This window comes from Rhea pennata, chromosome 4 (genome assembly GCF_028389875.1).
Source record: "Rhea pennata isolate bPtePen1 chromosome 4, bPtePen1.pri, whole genome shotgun sequence".
Classification (NCBI taxonomy): Eukaryota; Metazoa; Chordata; class Aves; order Rheiformes; family Rheidae; genus Rhea; species Rhea pennata.
The window spans coordinates 81,276,466-81,292,708 of NC_084666.1; the positions used below are offsets into that span (position 1 = coordinate 81,276,466).

The window sequence follows — 16,243 nt, forward strand, 5'->3', positions numbered from 1 at the left end:
CAGGGTGGTTGAAATCCCCCATGAGAACCAGAACCTGTGATGGTGAGCCTACTTCCAGCTGTCTGTAGGAGGCCTCATTGACTTCCTCTTCCTGACCAGGTGGCCTGTAGCCACAAGAGCATCCCCAATATTTGGCTGCCCATAGGCTCTCAACTCGCTCATCATCCTAAACAGAACTCCTGTGGTAAAGAGCTCCTCAGCGACATGGCCAGAGCACAGAGTAAGGGTGAGCAGTTGCCTCAGATGGCCCAGGCAGCAGCAAAGATGCAACAAGTCTCCAAATCTCTTTCTCTGCCCCACAACTTATTCACACCACTGTACTCTGCAGAGACAGGCTCACCCCAACCCCTGTGAAGGGAAACACAGAAAGTCTGATCTTTTTCTCTCTTAATTAGAGCAAAGGCATATTTCACTTCCTCACAAACTGTAATCAAGGATACCAGGGTAAGATCTTGCTAGGTAAAACTCAGAAAATCCTCATCTTCAAAGATGTTCTAGGTATGCTTTTTTCCTATCCTTCCTGTTGCTGAAGTATCCCCACACAAAGACTTCATTCTACGTGAGGCCCAAGACATGAGACATCTTTCTGCTTCCTGGGCTTTGCATGTGATCAGTTGCCCAACTGACTTATCGATGACTTTTTTCAAAGCCTATATGAAAAGAGAGGGGTTTCCTAAAGGTACATATTCCCTTTCACATGCTGAGCAAGCTTGAAAAATAAGCACAGACGTGCTGCCCTGTCGGTTTTGTGCTAACCCCTCTGGGCTCAAGTTGTGTGAACCAGCAAAAGATTCAGGGGTTGTTTCTGGTTTTGTTTTCTTTAATAGAAGACAAGTCCCTCATAAATCACTGCTTCATCTTCCCAGGAAAGCTCAGATGCCCCAGTGCAGGCGGTTTGGCAAATGATGCAGCTCGCCGGTCAGTCCCTTCTATTCCCAGTGCATCCCAGGACTAAATGCCCCTTTGAGCAATGCTATGTCTCTGCCAAATGAACACCTGCAGGGCAGGGGGTGATTGATGGGGCGAGCAGGGAGAGCTTAAATTTTCTAACTGTTCCCAAAGGAGAATTTCACTGGTGGGATGGCGATGAGGTTAGGGATTGAGGGGAAAAGCAGACAGAGGAAAGGATGCAGCTCTGAGGCACTTTGAATGGGTGATAGGAGCAACAGCAATGAACCAGTGATTACAATTTTATTTTGCTCAGGTATTGCTGGATTTCTGCAGTCTGAGTCACAAAACAACACTCCACTTGGCTTTAGGAAAGGCTTATTTATTTCTGCGGAAGTTAAGGCAAAGCAGAATTCCCAAACCCATCTCAGTTCAACACATCCAAAGGTAATCAGTCCCCAAACCGTCGAATGACCCTGCGCTTATGTGAGCAGTGGCCCGGGTGGTTCCTGGGGTCTCTCTGTTGGAGCACTTGCCCCCGTACGATGAGGGGAGAGGGTCACCGCTCAGAGCCAGGGCTGAGGAGTGACGGTGAGCCTTGGAGCCTGAGGCAGGGCCACACTTGGGGCGTGGGGGGTCCCCGGCCCTGCGATGGTGGCAGCCCTCTGTGAGGCGTCAGGGCCCCTGCGGGTCACAGTGCCCCCGGGGTCCCCTTTCCCTCGGGGAGCCAGTGCTGGCTCAGTGGCTCGTGGCTCTCGTGGGAGGAGGTGCTGTTGGAGCAGCGTGTCCATCCAGGGAGTCCTGCCGCGATGGGGGTGCTGCGAGCACTCCGAGGTGGGGCCGGCGCCGCGCTCGCGCCCCGGCTGCCGGCCTGCTGCTGCAGTGACGGGCACCTGCCGGCACCGGTGTTCCTGGCGTGGGAGAGCTGGGCTCACATGCTCGGGGCTGGTGCCAAGCTGCCCAGGGTGGCTCTTCCCCAGGCTGCGGGGAGCCGGCTTTGCCAGCCTCTCCTGCTGCCCCGTGCTCCGGCCAGGAGATGTTTGCCCCGAGCCGCGGCCCATCCCCACGGCTCCTGGGGCAATGCAAACCCTCCGCTGTTTTCCTTGCAGGTTTCTTCACTGGCGTGGGTGCCCGGTCTGGCCCTGCGCGTGGTGAGAATGGTGGCAGTGTGGTCGGGGCCGTCCCTGCGGCCATCACGACCTTCGCCGCCGTGGTGATTTCTATTCTGGACCAGTTGGAAGATGCTCAGGTGAGGCGGGGGCATCCCACGGGGCTGCACGGGTCTCGAGGGCTCCCGCGGTGCCCCGGCGTCCCTGGGGCCAGGGTGCTGGTGCCCGGTGTCAGCATGGCGGAGCTGCCATGGGGCAGCATGTGCCACGGCTGTTGTGCACGGTGTGTCCCCAGGGCGGCAGAGCAGAGGCCTACCGCCAGCTGGAGAGCGTCTTGTGGGGCGACGAGAGCGACCTGCAGAGCTCTGTCGCAGGCAGAGCCATAGCACTGGCAGCCCAGGACCTGCGCGTGGCCCAGGTGAGCTCCTTCTCACAGAGGCGACCCGGACACGGGCGCCCAGCCCAGCCAGCCCGGGCAGAGGCTTCAGCATGCGCCCGGCGGGGCTCGAGGTGGTGACTTGGAGCTGCCCAGAGAGGCAGCTGTGGGCTGTGTGCACAAGGGACAGCGGGAGCTGGGCTGTGGGTTGTGCGTCCTGCCCGGCGGCTGAGCGCAGGAGCCAGCTGAGCTGGCCATGCTGCTGCCACACGCCGGCTGCTGTCTTCTAGGACACGACGGCCGCCGTGAGGATGGCGGCGAGTGACGTCCTGGTGGCGCTGGCCCGCTGGCACCTGCATGATGTGGTGTCGGTGCTGCAGGGCCACCTCCAGGCCCTGGAGGAGATGTCGGTGGAGCTGGTCCTCCACACTCTGCACAACCTGGCCATCCGCTACGGTACGGCACATGGGGCCCTGGCTTGAGCCTCCCTGCACCAGGGCTTCCCTGGGGCTGTGGCAGCTCTCTGTCCCCCTGCCCCGGTGCAGCCCTGCGCCAGGCTGCAGCGTCTCTAGTGACTGAGGCCTCCCACCCCTGCCCTCTCGACAGCCCTGCAGTGCGTGCCCTTCGCGGGAAAGACGCTGGCAGCCCTGCGCGGCGTGCTGAGCACAGCGGGGAGCAGCCGGATGCTGTGCGCCGTCTGTGGCGGTGAGTGCTGGCGCCACGGCAGGGCCACGGGGAGGGGAAGGGATGGGGACAGAGGTGGGGATAGGGAAGGGGAGGGGGTGCGTCGCCAGGCTCTCAGGGCACCACGGCTGGGCTGAGCAAGGTGTCGCGCCGGTCAGAGCCTTTGTCACCACCCCGTGTCCCTTGCTGTGCTGCAGTTGTGGAGCAGTGGTGCAGCGGGATCAGCGCATACCTCCGCCAACGGGAGAAATGCGACTTCCCTCACCTGGGGGCTGCCCAGCTCTGCGCCCCTGTTTACTCGCTTGTCTGCTACGCGGGCAGGAGCTGGCAGAGCTGCAAGGAGGAGGAGGTGAGTGCTGCTGCTCTGGCCTGAATGCTGGGGCCAGCCAGCGGGGTGGGCTTGGTGCTGGGAGGAAACACTCCCTGTGCTGGCGAGCCAGCCCATGTGGCCAGGGGTGCCGGGGAAGGGAAAGCCCCATGCGGGAAGGGCCGACTGGTGTCTGGGGCAGGCGAGCACTGGAGGGACCCGTGGCCTCGACATGGCATGTCACCCTGCCTCGCTCAACAGGGCAAGCAGGCCATGCTGAGGGCGATGGCTGTTATGATGGGTGTCCTGCTGCACGCGGAGGAGCACCACCAACATGCCTGGGAGCAGCTTCTCTGGCTGCTGCACCAATACCGAGAAGTCCAGGACCCCTCAGGGGTGACCAGGGTGAGGCATCTTGCGGGGCACGGCGCAGCCAGGGACCAAGCAGGTGCCGCGAGGCATCGGGGAGCTGCGGGGTGCCGGGAGGAGCCAAGGCCCTTCGAGCAGGAACAGGGACTGGGGGCCTGGGGCTCGCGGTGACAGCTGCCCTCTCCCTCTCCTGCTCCCATGCAGAGTCTCAGCTATTTCCTGTGGGCCGTGATGGATGTTCAGGCCCAGGTGCCCCGAGCCAAGATTCTGGCTGTCATCGCGGCTGTGCACGAGCAGGTAAGGCCTGACATCACACTGCTGCCCTGGAGCTGCTGCGCAGCCCTGCATGTGCCCAGAGCTCTGGGCTTTGGCCGTGGGTCCATGTCCAGAGCTGCCCACCAGATGAGCGCTGACAGCATGGGTGCTTTTCCATCCCTCTGCCCGCCGATGTGGCTTTCCCTGAAACGTGCCTTGTTCTCGCAGCTCTGCGATGAGATGGAGCCACCCAGCCCAGGGCACCGAGCAGAGTTGTGCCACTGCATGGTGCTGCAGGGTGAGGAGAGAAGAACCGGCGCCGCGCCGCTGCATCCTGGCAGCTCTCTCACAGGCCTGCCTGTGTGGGAAGATGCTGGTCACTGATACTGAGCGTGATCTCTTCCCCGCAGCCCGAATTTGCCCGGAGGAGACCATCGTGTTCCTGTACTATAAGCTCAGGACCGGGAACAAGGTCGATCGCGTGGCAGCCGTGGAAATGCTGCAAGCTCTTGTCCGCTGTGACGGTCAGTAAGCCGGGCTGGAGAAACATCGTCTCCCCGGAATGCTGCCGCTTCCTCTGATGTGCAGCCTGGCCCCCTTTTCTGTCCCGCTTGTGTGGGGAAAGCTGAGGAGCCGTGTTGAGTCCCTGCGAAAACGGGGGCTCAGCCTCAGCGCCTGCCTCTCCTTGTCTCCTGCAGCCCCCGATGTGAGAGAGAAGCTGCCCCTGTTCACCAAGCTGGTGCAGTCTGTGTGCCACGACCCTGCAGCCCAGGTGAGCTGGTGGGGGCCAGGCTGGGGCAAGGGCAGTTTCCCTGGGCCTTTGGGCCCTTTGGTGCCATGGCTGCAGCCTCGCCGTGCCTGCAGGTGAGGAAGGCAGTGCTGCGTTTCCTCGGGGAGCTGCTGCACTCCAGCGCCCTGGGCTGCTCGGCGTGGGACGTGGTGGGGCACCTCTTCGGCGAGTTCAGCCGGGCCTCGGGCAGACTGGTAAGGGCAGAGCGCGGCACCGGGCCTGCATCCTGTGCCGCCAGGGCCGAGGTCGCCGTGGGGGCACCTCCCCATGGTGTGCACTGTGGGGCCTGGCAAGGGGCACTGACGGGTGTTTCCCACCTCGGTCTCACAGGCAACAGGAAAACTTTCGGTGGTGGAAGTGTGGGAAGAGAGGACTGTTCAGCGCCTCTGCGCCCACGTCCTGGGCTCACTGGACGTATCTGCCGGAGCGGTGGCCAAGGTGAGTTGTCCTCGGCCCATGCACCCCAGCTTAGCCAGAAAAGCTGGGAAGGAGCGAGGCCGAGGGGCTGGGCCGGGGCCAGAGAAGTGGCAGTGACGGGGGACCTGGGATGCAGAGGCGGAAATGGCAGCGTGCCGAACGGGCTGCTTCTTGCCCGCAGCTCCTGTGGCCGAGGCTGCTGCAGTATGTGGTGCCAGCTGAGTATACGGGCATGCTGGTCCCGCTGTGCCGCTGCCTGCGTGCCCTGGCCGAGAGAACAGAGAGAACAGAGGGCGAGGAAGAGAAGGCGGCGCCCGAGGCCCTGAAGCCTGCAGAGCCAGGTGGGGAGCAGAAAGTCGCAGCACGCTGTGCCAGGCCGGCTGGGGGAGGGTCAGTGCATGTCCCTGCATCCCCTGCCAGCCCCCCACGCAGGAGGGCTGGGGCAGCACAGGGCAGAGCAGTGCCCATTGCTGGGCATGATGGCTGTGCCCCACGAGCCGCTTCCCTGGCTGCTGTGCCCAGCTCTCGCGGGGGTCTGGGGGCTTGTTCCTGCCATGCCAGGCCTGCTTAGCCAGCAGCCATTCAGCACGGCTGTTCAGGCCTGGTGGGGAGGCGGCGCGACCAGGGTGCTGTTCAGCCCTGCACGGGGATGTGGGACGTGGCGCGAGCTGGGCGTCTAACACAGCCTTTCCTTGTGCCTGCAGCCCCTCTGCCGGCTCCCCAAGCCCTGCTGGCTCGTCTGCTGGTGAGTACCGGGGCCCCCGGGGAAGGAGCTTCTGTGGCCGGGGTGAGGGGAGAGCCCGGAGAGATGGTGCTGCAGCTGGTGCTGGGCACCCCGGGAGGAGGAGGCAGGAGCATGGTAGAGGGTGCCTGAGCCTCCCTGCCCGTCGGGGGGCTCCGGCTGCTCCCAGGGGACGGCAGCACCCAGCCAAAGCCATCGTCTGCCTGCTGCTGGCCAGGGCAGCGCTGCCCTCCCTGCCTGCCTGCCTGCGGGGCAGCCGTGGCTCCTGGGGCAGGCACCAGTGTGTCTCTCTCTCCCACCCCGGCCTAGGTGGTGGCAGCTGTGGCTCCACACACAGGCGGTGGCCATGGAGCCGCAGCCCTGCAGCTGCTGCAGGTGCTCTGTGGCACGATCCACAGAGCCGTGGGGGCGAGCTGGGCCACAGAGATCCCCCTGCTGCTGCAGCACCTGGCAGGTAAAGTGCGGGCGGGAGGCGGAGGCTGGGGGCCAAAGGCGCAGCAGAATGCCTGCAGCTCCCCAGCCTGGCAGGCAACGGTGCCACGTTTGCCAGCACTCATCAGCCCACTGGGCTGAGGCTTTGGGGCTTCGGGCTGCAAAGCAGCTGCCCGGGCTCTGCTGCCGCATTTGCTGGAGTAACGGTGAGGGTTTTGCTTCCATGGGCTTTGCAGGAACAACCGCCGGCTTCCTGGACAGGGCCGAGTGGGACAGCCTCCTGCTGAAGGTACAGCGTCCCTGTGGGGCCCAGCTGCATGGGGCAGACAGGGGCGGGACAAGTGGTGCAGGAAGCTGGGGGCTGGGGAAGAGCCAGAGGCAGGCTGCCAGAGGGGCGGGTGGCAGACAGGCTGTCGGGAGGGGGAGCTCTGCCCCGACGGTCTCCGGGGCCGCTTGGCTGTGCCAAAGGCCCTGGCCGAGGCAGGGGGGGGTGTTTGCTTCACCTCCCGCTGCACCCCAGTTCCTGCGAGCGTCGCTGGAGGTCATCGCCAGCGAGGCCTGGACCGTGGAGCTGAGCCGGGAGCTGAGCCGGCAGCTGGGTGGCTCTCCCCGCCTGTCCTGGGAGAAGGTCTGTGCCCTGGCGGCGGCGCGCCCCGAGGGCTGCAGCAGCAGAGCCTGGGAGGCTCAGGCCGGGGCGAGGGCTGGCGGCGGTCATCTGCCACAGCTCACCGTGGCCGGGGCCCGGCCTCTCCTCTTGCAGCGGTTCCTCTACAAGGCTCTCGGCACGGCCCTGGCAGCTTGTGGGTGTCTGCGCCACGTGCGAGAGCAGACCCTGCAACATCTGGAAGCAACCAACTTCCTGGAGCTGTGGGAGGCACAGGTGAGGTTTCTTCCTGGCGCCCTGCTTTCCCGCGAGTCCCCTGCGTGTCCCTGGAGCAGAGGGACTCTGCGTGCCCTGCTCCAGCCCTTACTCGTGTACTGTTTGCAGCCGTTTCCCTGGGGAAAGGTCCTGCCTGGCCGATGGAGCTAGCCAGGCCTGGGGGGTGGGCTTGGAGCAACTCCCCATTTCTGCTCTGTTGCAGGGAATCGTTTCGGTTGTGTCCCGCTGCGCCGAGAGCCACTTCCAGCTGGCATTGTCCTCAGTGCAGCAATTCACGGGGACCTTGAAACACCGGAAGGTAAAGGTCCGGGGTGTCACTGTGGGGAGCTGCCGGGAGGTCAGGCGCGGGGCAGCTCCTGCTGCAGGAGCGCACAGAGCCCCGGGCACAGCGGGGCTGCGGGCTGACATCTCAGCTCTTCTCCGGCGACCCGCAGCAGAGCCACGCACTGAGGAACCGCGCTGCTCGTGCGACGCTCATGGTGATCTACGGCCGGATGGCGCTGCGCGCCCCCAGGGAGCAGCTGCTCACCCACGTGGAGAGAGACATCGTGGGGAACGTCCTGCAGCTCTACCGAGAGGGCTGCCAGGTGGGTGCTCAGGGTGTGGGGCAGAGCCAGACGGGGGCCTCCTCGCCCTTCCCATGCGCTCGCCCTGCTGCCCTGGGGCAGGGACTGTGGGGTCTTTCCGGCCAGGACAGCTGCTTCCCTCCACCTGGGAGGCTTATTCCTGGGAGGGCAGAGAGGTCTCCTTGCTGGGGCACAGGTGCCGAGCTGGGGTCTGTGGGGCTCCCCAGCGTTCTCTGCAGTGTCCTCCTCCCTGTGCTGTATGTGGAGGCAGATTCCCCCCGGCCCTGCTGCTCTTTCTGCCCTCGGCAAAGCTCAAAGCCTGTTTTTCTCCCCTGGCATCAGGACGCGCAGCTGAAGCTCTCCCTGGTGCAGAGCGTAACTGAGATCAGCCTTGCCATCCAGGCTGCAGACGCCGGCCCCAGGTTCGAGCTGTGCTGCAAGCGGGAGCTTCTGCAGATGCTGCTGGTGAGTGCCCAGAGCTGGGGCTGTCACCTGGGGAGTTTTAGGCTCTGCAGTGGGGTGAGTGGGGTTTGTGGGGAGTCCTGAGGCAGGGAGCAGCCACCTCATCCTGCGGGGCCGGTGCCTGTAGGGTCTGGCAGCAGAGCCCCTGGCCGGGGCGGGCAGGAGGGCTCTCCTGTGCCCCTGCCCGCTGCCCACCTTGCACGTGTCTCCCTGTGCCTTGCAGGAGGTGATGCAGGAGGAGCCCCAGGAGTCCCCAGTGCAGCCCCGGGCCCTCATGGCTGTGGAGCAGTTGAGGTAGGGTCTATCCCGGGGCTGCGGCAGTCGCTGCGTGTTGCAGCACAGCTGGCGGCTCTGGCTGGGGCTGCAGACGTTGAATTTGGGGCTGTCGATGGGGCCAAAGGCAGTTGTCCTTTGCCTCACTCTGGAGAGTGCGAGTGAGCCTCCTCTCAGGCTTCTCTAACTTGTTTCTCCTGGCAGCAAGCTGAAGCCCCGTCTGAGCAGGGAGGAAAAATGCAGCCTCCTGGCTCAGTGCTGCCGGGGCGTCGTGTGCCTCCGTCACCCAGAGCAGATGGAGGCGAGAGGGGAGGCGGCAGCGGCTGCTCCAGTGGCACCGGTAGGCACCGGCCCCTCTGGGCCGCCCCTCAGTGGGGCCCAGCTCCGGGCGCCCCGCGCTGCAGCAGCCGCTGGCTGTGCTGGCGTTTCCATGGGGTGCCCGGCCTCAACCCCACTTTCTGGTGCCAGGGTGTGCAGGCGCCAGCCCTGCGGGCGCTGGGCCAGCTCATGAGAACCCTTCTGCGGGAAGAGCCGGCCCCCATCTGCTTCGAGGACGTGGTACAGGTGAGAGTCCCCAGACGCAGCTGCGAGCGAGGGGCGCAGCACAAGCCAGTGCTGCCAGCAGTGAGACCCCGAAGTGAGGAGGTCCCTGTGGGAAAGGGGCTCCCTGCCCAGGAAGGCAGGGTGCCGGCGAGGGGTGCAGGGCAGAAGGACACCCACAGTGAGACATGTCTGCCCGTGCCAGGTCCTGCGGCACTGGCTCGCCTCAGCCGAGGAGTGCGAGCGGGAGAGGGCCCTGCAGGTGTGCGTTCAGCTGCTGGGTGCTCATGAGGAGCAACGCGAGCATGGGGTGAGCGGGGACCCCATGCACAGGGAGCTCTGCGTGGGGGGGGGGGGGGTGCGTGCCGGATTTCGGGTCCCCTGGGGCTGTGGGGCGGCCCCTTGTTCCCCCCCAGCTCGGCCACGGCTTGGGGGGCAGCACGGCTGGGAGAGGGCGAGCAGCCGCAGGGCTGCCGGTGACCTCTTCGCCTGCCTCTTGCTCCCACAGCGAGGCCGCGCCTGCGAGCAGTTCGGCTCCCTGGCGGGACTACTGGGGCCTCTGACCTGTGATGCCTCAGCTGCGTCCCGCTGGCGGGCAGCCACCTGCCTCGGCCACCTGCTCCAAATCGGAGGTGAGGAGAGCGGGCAGAGCGGTCCCCGCTGCTGTCTCAGGGCTGGACGTCGTCCCTATGCCAGGGACTATCCCCCTCCACGGCCGGCCCCTCGCCTAGCTCACAAACCTGCTGTGCCACCTTGGGGGACCCTGCCTTCGCATGGCCTTCGCTGCCCTCCCTCGGGTCCTCCCCTTGCTGCCTGCGGGGCCGCATGTTGGCTCCCCACCATGACTCCCTTCTCCTGGCTCCAGCTGAGACCACGGACGTGGCGCCGTGCACTAACGAGATCGGGTACCTGCGGGAGAGGCTCAACGCCGTCGCCCCCGACTCTCTGCTGGCCACCTCCACCAACATCGCAAAGGTAATGAGCCCCCGAAAAGTGGTCTGGGGGTCATGGTGTGTGCGCTTGCACGTGTGTGTGAGAGTGCTGCTGTCAGGGTGTGCGTTTTGCATCTGAGCCACTTGTGACGAGATCGCTTGTGTTTCTGATTTCTCCCCAGCTGGTTTGCAAGCATGTCCCCCAAGGCCAGGCTGCAGACTTCATGGACACTGTCATGGAGAGCCTGCAGTGCACCAGGCCCGTGCGCGCGTGGGCTGCTGGGCGGTGGGCACTCACCTTCCTGGGGGACTGCGGAGAGCAAATATTCCAGGAGGAGGTGGGAGAGGCATTCTTTGTGCTCACCCTTGTCTGCTTTCGGCTGTTGGCCCCCAAGGATGTGCTGAGCTGTTCTTTGTCGCCTTCCTCCTTTCAGGTACCTGAACTCGTCACCATCCTCTGCACCTGCCTGCAGAGCACCCAGCAGAGCACCCGCAGGTGCTTTGTGCTGCGAGCGATGTTCATCCTGGCCCGCTGCCACCAGGAACCGGTGATTGACAGTCTCCTCCAGAGGTGTCTGCCCATGGACAGGTCTCTGCGCTTGCCCTCCCCTCTGCTGTCACACCCAGTGTTTGGCCTCTCATGAGGTCATTGCAGGTTCCCGAGGATGCGGGCTCACGGGTGAGTGTCTGTTCCCTTGCAGCAACACAGTGGAAGTGTGGAGGAGCCTAGGGAGAAGCGCTCTGGGATACCCAATCCTGGAGCGCTTAACTGAAAAGTTAAGGGCAGCCGGAGACAGCAGCCAGGGGAGCGAGTGCTGCGCTCGGGAGCTGGGCAGCAGCCAGGCTGCCCTGGAGCCTCACACGGTACGGTCAGCTGCAGCGGCATTAGCGCTGCTTTGCACCTGCTTTCCAACCGGTGCTTTAGTGCGAGGGGGTTTTGTGCTCTTTGCGAGCACCTGTGGAGCCTCGCGGATGCTGTGCTGGGACAGTGGCAGCGTTAGTGGTGTGGGGAACTGGGACAGTTGCCAGTGCTGGGCCGCAAGGCTGTCGCTGCAGTGAGAAGCGGAGACAGTAAGAGCTGCCCCAGCCATCAGGGGGACGTGGGCAGTGGGACAAGCCCTGGTTTTACCATGCGATTGCTGGCTGAATTTTTCTGTAGATCATCCGCGCCCTCTGTGAGATGGTGTCAGTGCTGCAGAGCGAGGGGCTGGTCCAGCACCTGCTTCCTGACCTGCTTCCCAGCCTCCTGGGGCAGGTCAGTGAGACGCTGCGGGAGGAGATGGAACCGTCCCTCAGGGAGCCCGAGAGCTCCGACACGTCAGGCAGGTAAGGAGCGGCAGGGGCAGGGGGCAGGCTGGCCTGTGCCTGCGGGCTTTGCTCAGGCGATCTGTGGCTGACTGTCCCGCTGGCGCTGGGCTGCCTCTGTGGGGAGAGGGGACTGGTCACTGCAGGGCAGCGCCTGGGGATATGGCCGCAGTGTGGCTGTTGCTGCCCGTAGGCCCCGTGTTGCAGCAGGGGGCCATCATGGGGCTCTGCTGACGGGCAATCTTTCCTCAGACTACTGCGCCTGGCACTTTCTTTGGGTTTTTCTGCAGGCTGTTTGTGGAGGTGCTGGAGCTGGTGCTCTCCAAGTGCCTGGAGGAGCGGTGGCTTCGGCTGCTCCGGGAGCAGGGAGCATGGGCGTCCCTGGCCGAGCCCCAGGCTCACAGCGCTGGCGTGTGTCTTCTGGCGAGGTGAGAGCCCCCAGGTGTCCTGCCCCATCACGGGGCCTGCACCTGGGGAAAGGGCTGCCGGGGGCTTCCTGTGCGCCCAGCAGTTCTGCTGAGGTGCAGAGCGGCGTCCGCGTCGCAGTGGGAGAAGCTGGGAGTCGCGGCCCGCGGCCAGCCCGCGTGCCGGTGCCTCACCAGCCTGCTGGTGCTGTGTGCACAGCGTGCTGCTCCGCGCGGAGCTTGTCCCACCGCGCCTGCTGCAGAACCTCTCCACCTGGCTGGACTCGTGCTCAGCAAACCTGCGGCTCACGGCCACAGCTTTCTTTGCTGAGGTGAGGCAGCGGTGGGGCAGGGGTTTGGGGGGGGGGTTCCTATGCCTGTCTCGCCTGCCTGGCATGAATCACAGCCAATGCGAGTGGCCCCGTTGCTCGATTGCAGCTGATGAAGGACCGGCTAGTGGAGGAGAGAAAGCTGCTGAAGCCCCTCTTAGAGGCTTTTGCGGCGAGGGCGCGCGACCCCGTCAGCGCCGTGCAGCAGATGGCAATGAGAGGCCTGGGCAACGCGGCAAGCGGAGCACCGGTGAAGGTGAGGCTGACTTTGCTGGGCTCTGAGCACAGCCCGAGCTCGAGAGCCTCCCAGGGCCCCTCGAGGAGCCGGAGAGAGGAGCAGAGGCCGTCACGGGGCCCTGTGGAGGTGGCACTCCTCGCTCCCGTGCCAGCAAGGCGGCAGAGGGCTGCTGGGTGCCGGTGGGGGCTCCCGGGCTGGGGTCTGCTCTGGGCTGGCTGTGGGAAGCGCTGGCCTGGGCGCCGAGGCGCAGAGCTGCAGCAAGAGGCAGCAGCAGCGAGTGGCTCATGCGCCCATCGCTCTGCAGCTGCAGAGGCACGGGGCAGCCGTGGTGGCAGTGCTACGCGGGGGCCTGGAGGACGGGGCCAGCGTGGAGGTGGCAGCCGAGAGCCTGCTGGCGCTGGCGAAAGTGCTGGGGCCGCTGGTGGCCAGGGCCATTGGCTCGGCCTTTGAAGAGGTCACCAGGTCCAGCCGGGCCTTCTGGGGAGCGGTGAGTGGAGCCGCTAGCTCTCGTTCGGGGCAGGAGCTGTCGTGGGGGCGCATCCCCCACGGGCAGCGCCCGGCTGGGTCCTGGCATGCGATGGCCTCACTAGCAGCCGGCCCGGCGGGCTTTTTCATTGCAGGAGGAAGAAGCCCTGCGCTGCTCAGCCTTCACCCTCTACGGCGCCCTGGCCGCCTCCGCCTCTGCCTCAGGGAGGAGGTCATTCTTCAGCAGGGAGGTGGAGGCATCGTTCCCCAGCTTGGTGCTGCACCTCGGGGACCCGGCACCGGCAGTCCGTGATGTAAGAGCCTCGAGCATGCTGCAGAGCCACGGGGAGGAGCACTGGGGCCGGGGGGGGGCTTGGTCCTGGGGTCACTGGGGACCTGGGAAGTGCTGGGGGGCACCCGGCGGGGAGCGGGGCCACGAGGGGGCAGGTGCCTGCCGTGGTCCCGGGCAGGCGCGCGGTGTCCCCGCGACCAGGCCGGTGCTCTCTCACAGGCGTGCAAGATGGCCCTGCACCGGTGTGCCCCATTCCTGGCATCAGAGAGGGTGCGACGTCGCGTGGCCGCCAGCACTGGGCTGAGCGCCGCCGAGCTGCAGGATGAGCTCTGCAGGCACCTGGTGAGTGAGCAAGCGAGCGAGCGAGCTCTGTGCCACAGCCATGGCCCTGCATGGCCGCCTGCCCCATGGCTCCCGCACCGCTGGGCCGCCTGGGTGGGTGCGGGGGCACAGAGGGGTGCCAGGAGCTCGAGACGATCTCCCTTGCCCCTGCGTTGCCCCAGGCCCGAGACTGCCCCGCACTGCTGGAGAGCCTCTGCCACATGGCCCAGAGCTGCTGCACGGGGAGCTGCCAGGCGCCGCAGGAGGCAGCCGTCCGCATCCTGGGTGAGAGGCAGCGCCGGGCTCCGGCGCTGCTCCGGCCGCATCCCCGGGTCGGGTCAGGGCCGGAAATGGGGAATCGGGGTTGGCATCGGGGCCGGGCCCTGACGATGACATCCCCGTGCCAGGCCTCCTGATGAATGCGGCGCCAGCCGAGAGGCCGCAGCGGCAGGACCCGGCGTCGCGGTGGGGAGGTAGGTGCCGGCGGCCGAGTGGCCACCCCGCGGGCTTGGGAGGCACCGGCAGTGCCCGCGGCAGCCGGGATGCAGGGAGGGGGCTGGCACAGACCCGGGTGCTGCCGCGGAGCGCTGGGGTGTCACGGCCGGTCGCCCATGGTGCCTTCCCGCGGCATCGGTGTCATTGCAGCTCGGCAGAGGCAGCGGTGCAATCGGTCACCCCGTGCACGGCGGGCAGCAGCCGTGGGAACCCGGCAGCCCGGGGCAGCAGAGCTATAAAGCTGCATCCGTGCGAGCCAGCCTGAAAGGAGTCTCAATAAAGGAAGTTTTCCTCATATCTCACTGGAGCTTCCTGTGTTTCGATTTGTGCCCATTGCCTGTTGTCCTGTCACTGGGCTCCACTGAAAAGTCCAGCCCCATCCCCTTGGCACCCTCCCCTCAGATATCTGCAGGCGTTGGTAACATCCCTCTCAGGCTTTTCTCCAGGCTGAACAGGCCTGGCTCTCGCAGCCATTCCTCTTAGGAAAGGTGCTCCAGTCCCCTCATCATCTTCATAGCCCCACGCTGGACTCCCTCCAGTAGCTCCAACTCTCTCTTATCCTGGGGAGCCCAGAACGGGACACAGTACTCGAGATGAGGCCTCCCCAGGGCTGAGTAGAGGGGCAGGATCACCTCCCTTGCCCTGCTGGCAACACTCTTCCTAGTGCACCCCAGGATACCACTGGCCTTCCTGGCCACAAGGGCATATTGCTGGCTAAGGGGTGAAACGAAGCTGAGGTCGACTGCTGTGGGGATCTGTGTGCAAGGGCCCTGAGGGCAGGAGACGGCAAGCACCAGGCTGAACCTCACGTCTGAGAGAGTTTCTAACACGAACATGCTTTTGGGAAGGGGGGGGGGCACCATCTTCTGGGTCCAGTCTTTATCCAGCTGTTAGGCCATGGTTTCAACGCTAATTAACCAGTTAGCTTATAGGTACTGAATCAGTACTGACGAGTGAGTCAGTATCGATCCAATATTCATAAGCTACTTGCTCAGTTAGTTCAGTTAGCCAGCAGGGATTCAACATACAGAAACTAATCAGTCAGCGTTTGCACAAGATTTTCACTACTAATTAAACAGTTAGCTTATAGGTATTGAATCCACATTGACCAGGGAGTCATTACTGATTGAATATTGATAAGCCAGTTGCTCAACACCAACCGAGTGCTCAATGAGTCACAGTGATTCAGCGTCTACTCACTAATCCGTCAGCACCTGTACAGCACTTTCAGTACTACATAACCAGTCAGTGAGTTTGGTGCCATGGACACAAGCTCATTAATCAACTGCATTGAACATTCACAAGCTCTTTGCTCATCGCAACTTCAATGTTGGTACGTTTGTCACTGCTTCATATTCATGCGCTTGGTTCAATATTCGTGCACTGGTGCAAAACCCTCACTTCAATATTTATGTGCCCGTCACTCGCTGCTTCAGTGTTCACAGAATCCCAGAACGGTTGAGGTTGGAAGGGACCTCTGGAGATCATCTAGCACAACCCCCTGCTCAGGCAGGGTCACCTAGAGTACGTTGCGCAGGATCATGTCCAGGCAGGTTTTCAATATCTCCAGTGAAGGAGAATCCACAACCTCTCTGGGCAACCTGTTCCTGTGCTCTGTCACCCTCAGAGCAAAGAAGATTTTCCTTGTGTTCAGCTGGAACATCCTGTTTCAGTTTGTGCCTGTTGCCTCTTGTCCTGTCACTGGGCTCCACTGAAAAGTCTGGCCCCATCCCCCTGACACCCTCTCTTCAGATATTTGTAGGCATTGGTAAGATCCCTCTGGGTGACCCTGCTGAGCAGGGAGGTCGGACTAGATGATCTCCACAGGTCCCTTCCAACTTTCCTGAATCTATGATTCTTTGATTCTTGTACTGGGGAGCCCAGAACTGGACACAGGGCTCCAGATGTGGCCTCACCAGGGCTGAGTAGAGGGCAGGATCACCTCTCTTGACCTGCTGGCAGTACCCCAGGATACCATCAGCCTTCCTGGCCACAAGAGCTCATTACTGGCTCAGGGATAAAATGGAACCGAGGTTGGCTGCTGTGGAGACTAAATGCAGAGGCTAAGGACTGCATTTCTGGAGCCGCCAATGGAGGCTTCATCCCTGTTTGGAAAGTACATTCACCAAGTACATTCCTGAGACCTGCATTTTTGGGGTCCAAAAGCAAGGCCAAGTCCTGTGCTTTGGGGGGCTACAAACAGAGGTACAATGAGGAGGAGGTTGTGAGAGACGGTGTCAAAAGCCCTGCTAAAGTCAAGGTACACAATGTCCACTGCTCTCCCCTCAGCTACCCAGCCAGTCATCCCACCACAGAAGGCTGTCAGATGGGTTAAGCAGGATTCCTCCTTGCTGAATCCATGCTGGCTATTC

At 63.6% G+C, this 16,243-nt stretch overlaps 1 protein-coding gene across 1 annotated transcript; it reads left to right on the forward strand.

Annotated features, from left to right (window-relative positions):
- The first annotated feature begins 1,697 nt into the window (after positions 1-1,697).
- Positions 1,698-14,173, forward strand: LOC134140129 (maestro heat-like repeat-containing protein family member 2B). Its single transcript, XM_062574994.1, has 41 exons — positions 1,698-1,722; positions 1,998-2,137; positions 2,293-2,415; positions 2,664-2,829; positions 2,980-3,078; positions 3,255-3,361; positions 3,626-3,769; positions 3,938-4,030; positions 4,217-4,286; positions 4,399-4,512; positions 4,687-4,760; positions 4,853-4,972; positions 5,109-5,216; positions 5,377-5,536; positions 5,900-6,054; positions 6,247-6,391; positions 6,606-6,658; positions 6,890-6,997; positions 7,130-7,249; positions 7,452-7,547; positions 7,684-7,836; positions 8,158-8,280; positions 8,501-8,571; positions 8,755-8,890; positions 9,019-9,114; positions 9,296-9,400; positions 9,599-9,722; positions 9,956-10,065; positions 10,205-10,360; positions 10,457-10,611; positions 10,724-10,886; positions 11,182-11,348; positions 11,618-11,755; positions 11,952-12,063; positions 12,170-12,316; positions 12,603-12,785; positions 12,919-13,077; positions 13,275-13,397; positions 13,559-13,661; positions 13,784-13,849; positions 14,022-14,173. Exons 1-41 carry the CDS (start codon positions 1,698-1,700, stop codon positions 14,108-14,110), a joined length of 4,899 nt encoding a protein of 1,632 aa, XP_062430978.1. The 3' UTR covers positions 14,111-14,173.
- The last annotated feature ends 2,070 nt before the right edge of the window (positions 14,174-16,243 follow it).

Excerpts from the sequence above, each read along its gene's own strand:
- LOC134140129 (XM_062574994.1), top strand. The coding sequence starts at position 1,698 with ATGGGGGTGCTGCGAGCACTCCGAG. Across the intron at positions 8,891-9,018 it reads CGGCTGCTCCAGTGGCACCG|GGTGTGCAGGCGCCAGCCCT; the intron begins GTAGGCACCGGC and ends TTCTGGTGCCAG. Across the intron at positions 12,064-12,169 it reads CCACAGCTTTCTTTGCTGAG|CTGATGAAGGACCGGCTAGT; the intron begins GTGAGGCAGCGG and ends GCTCGATTGCAG.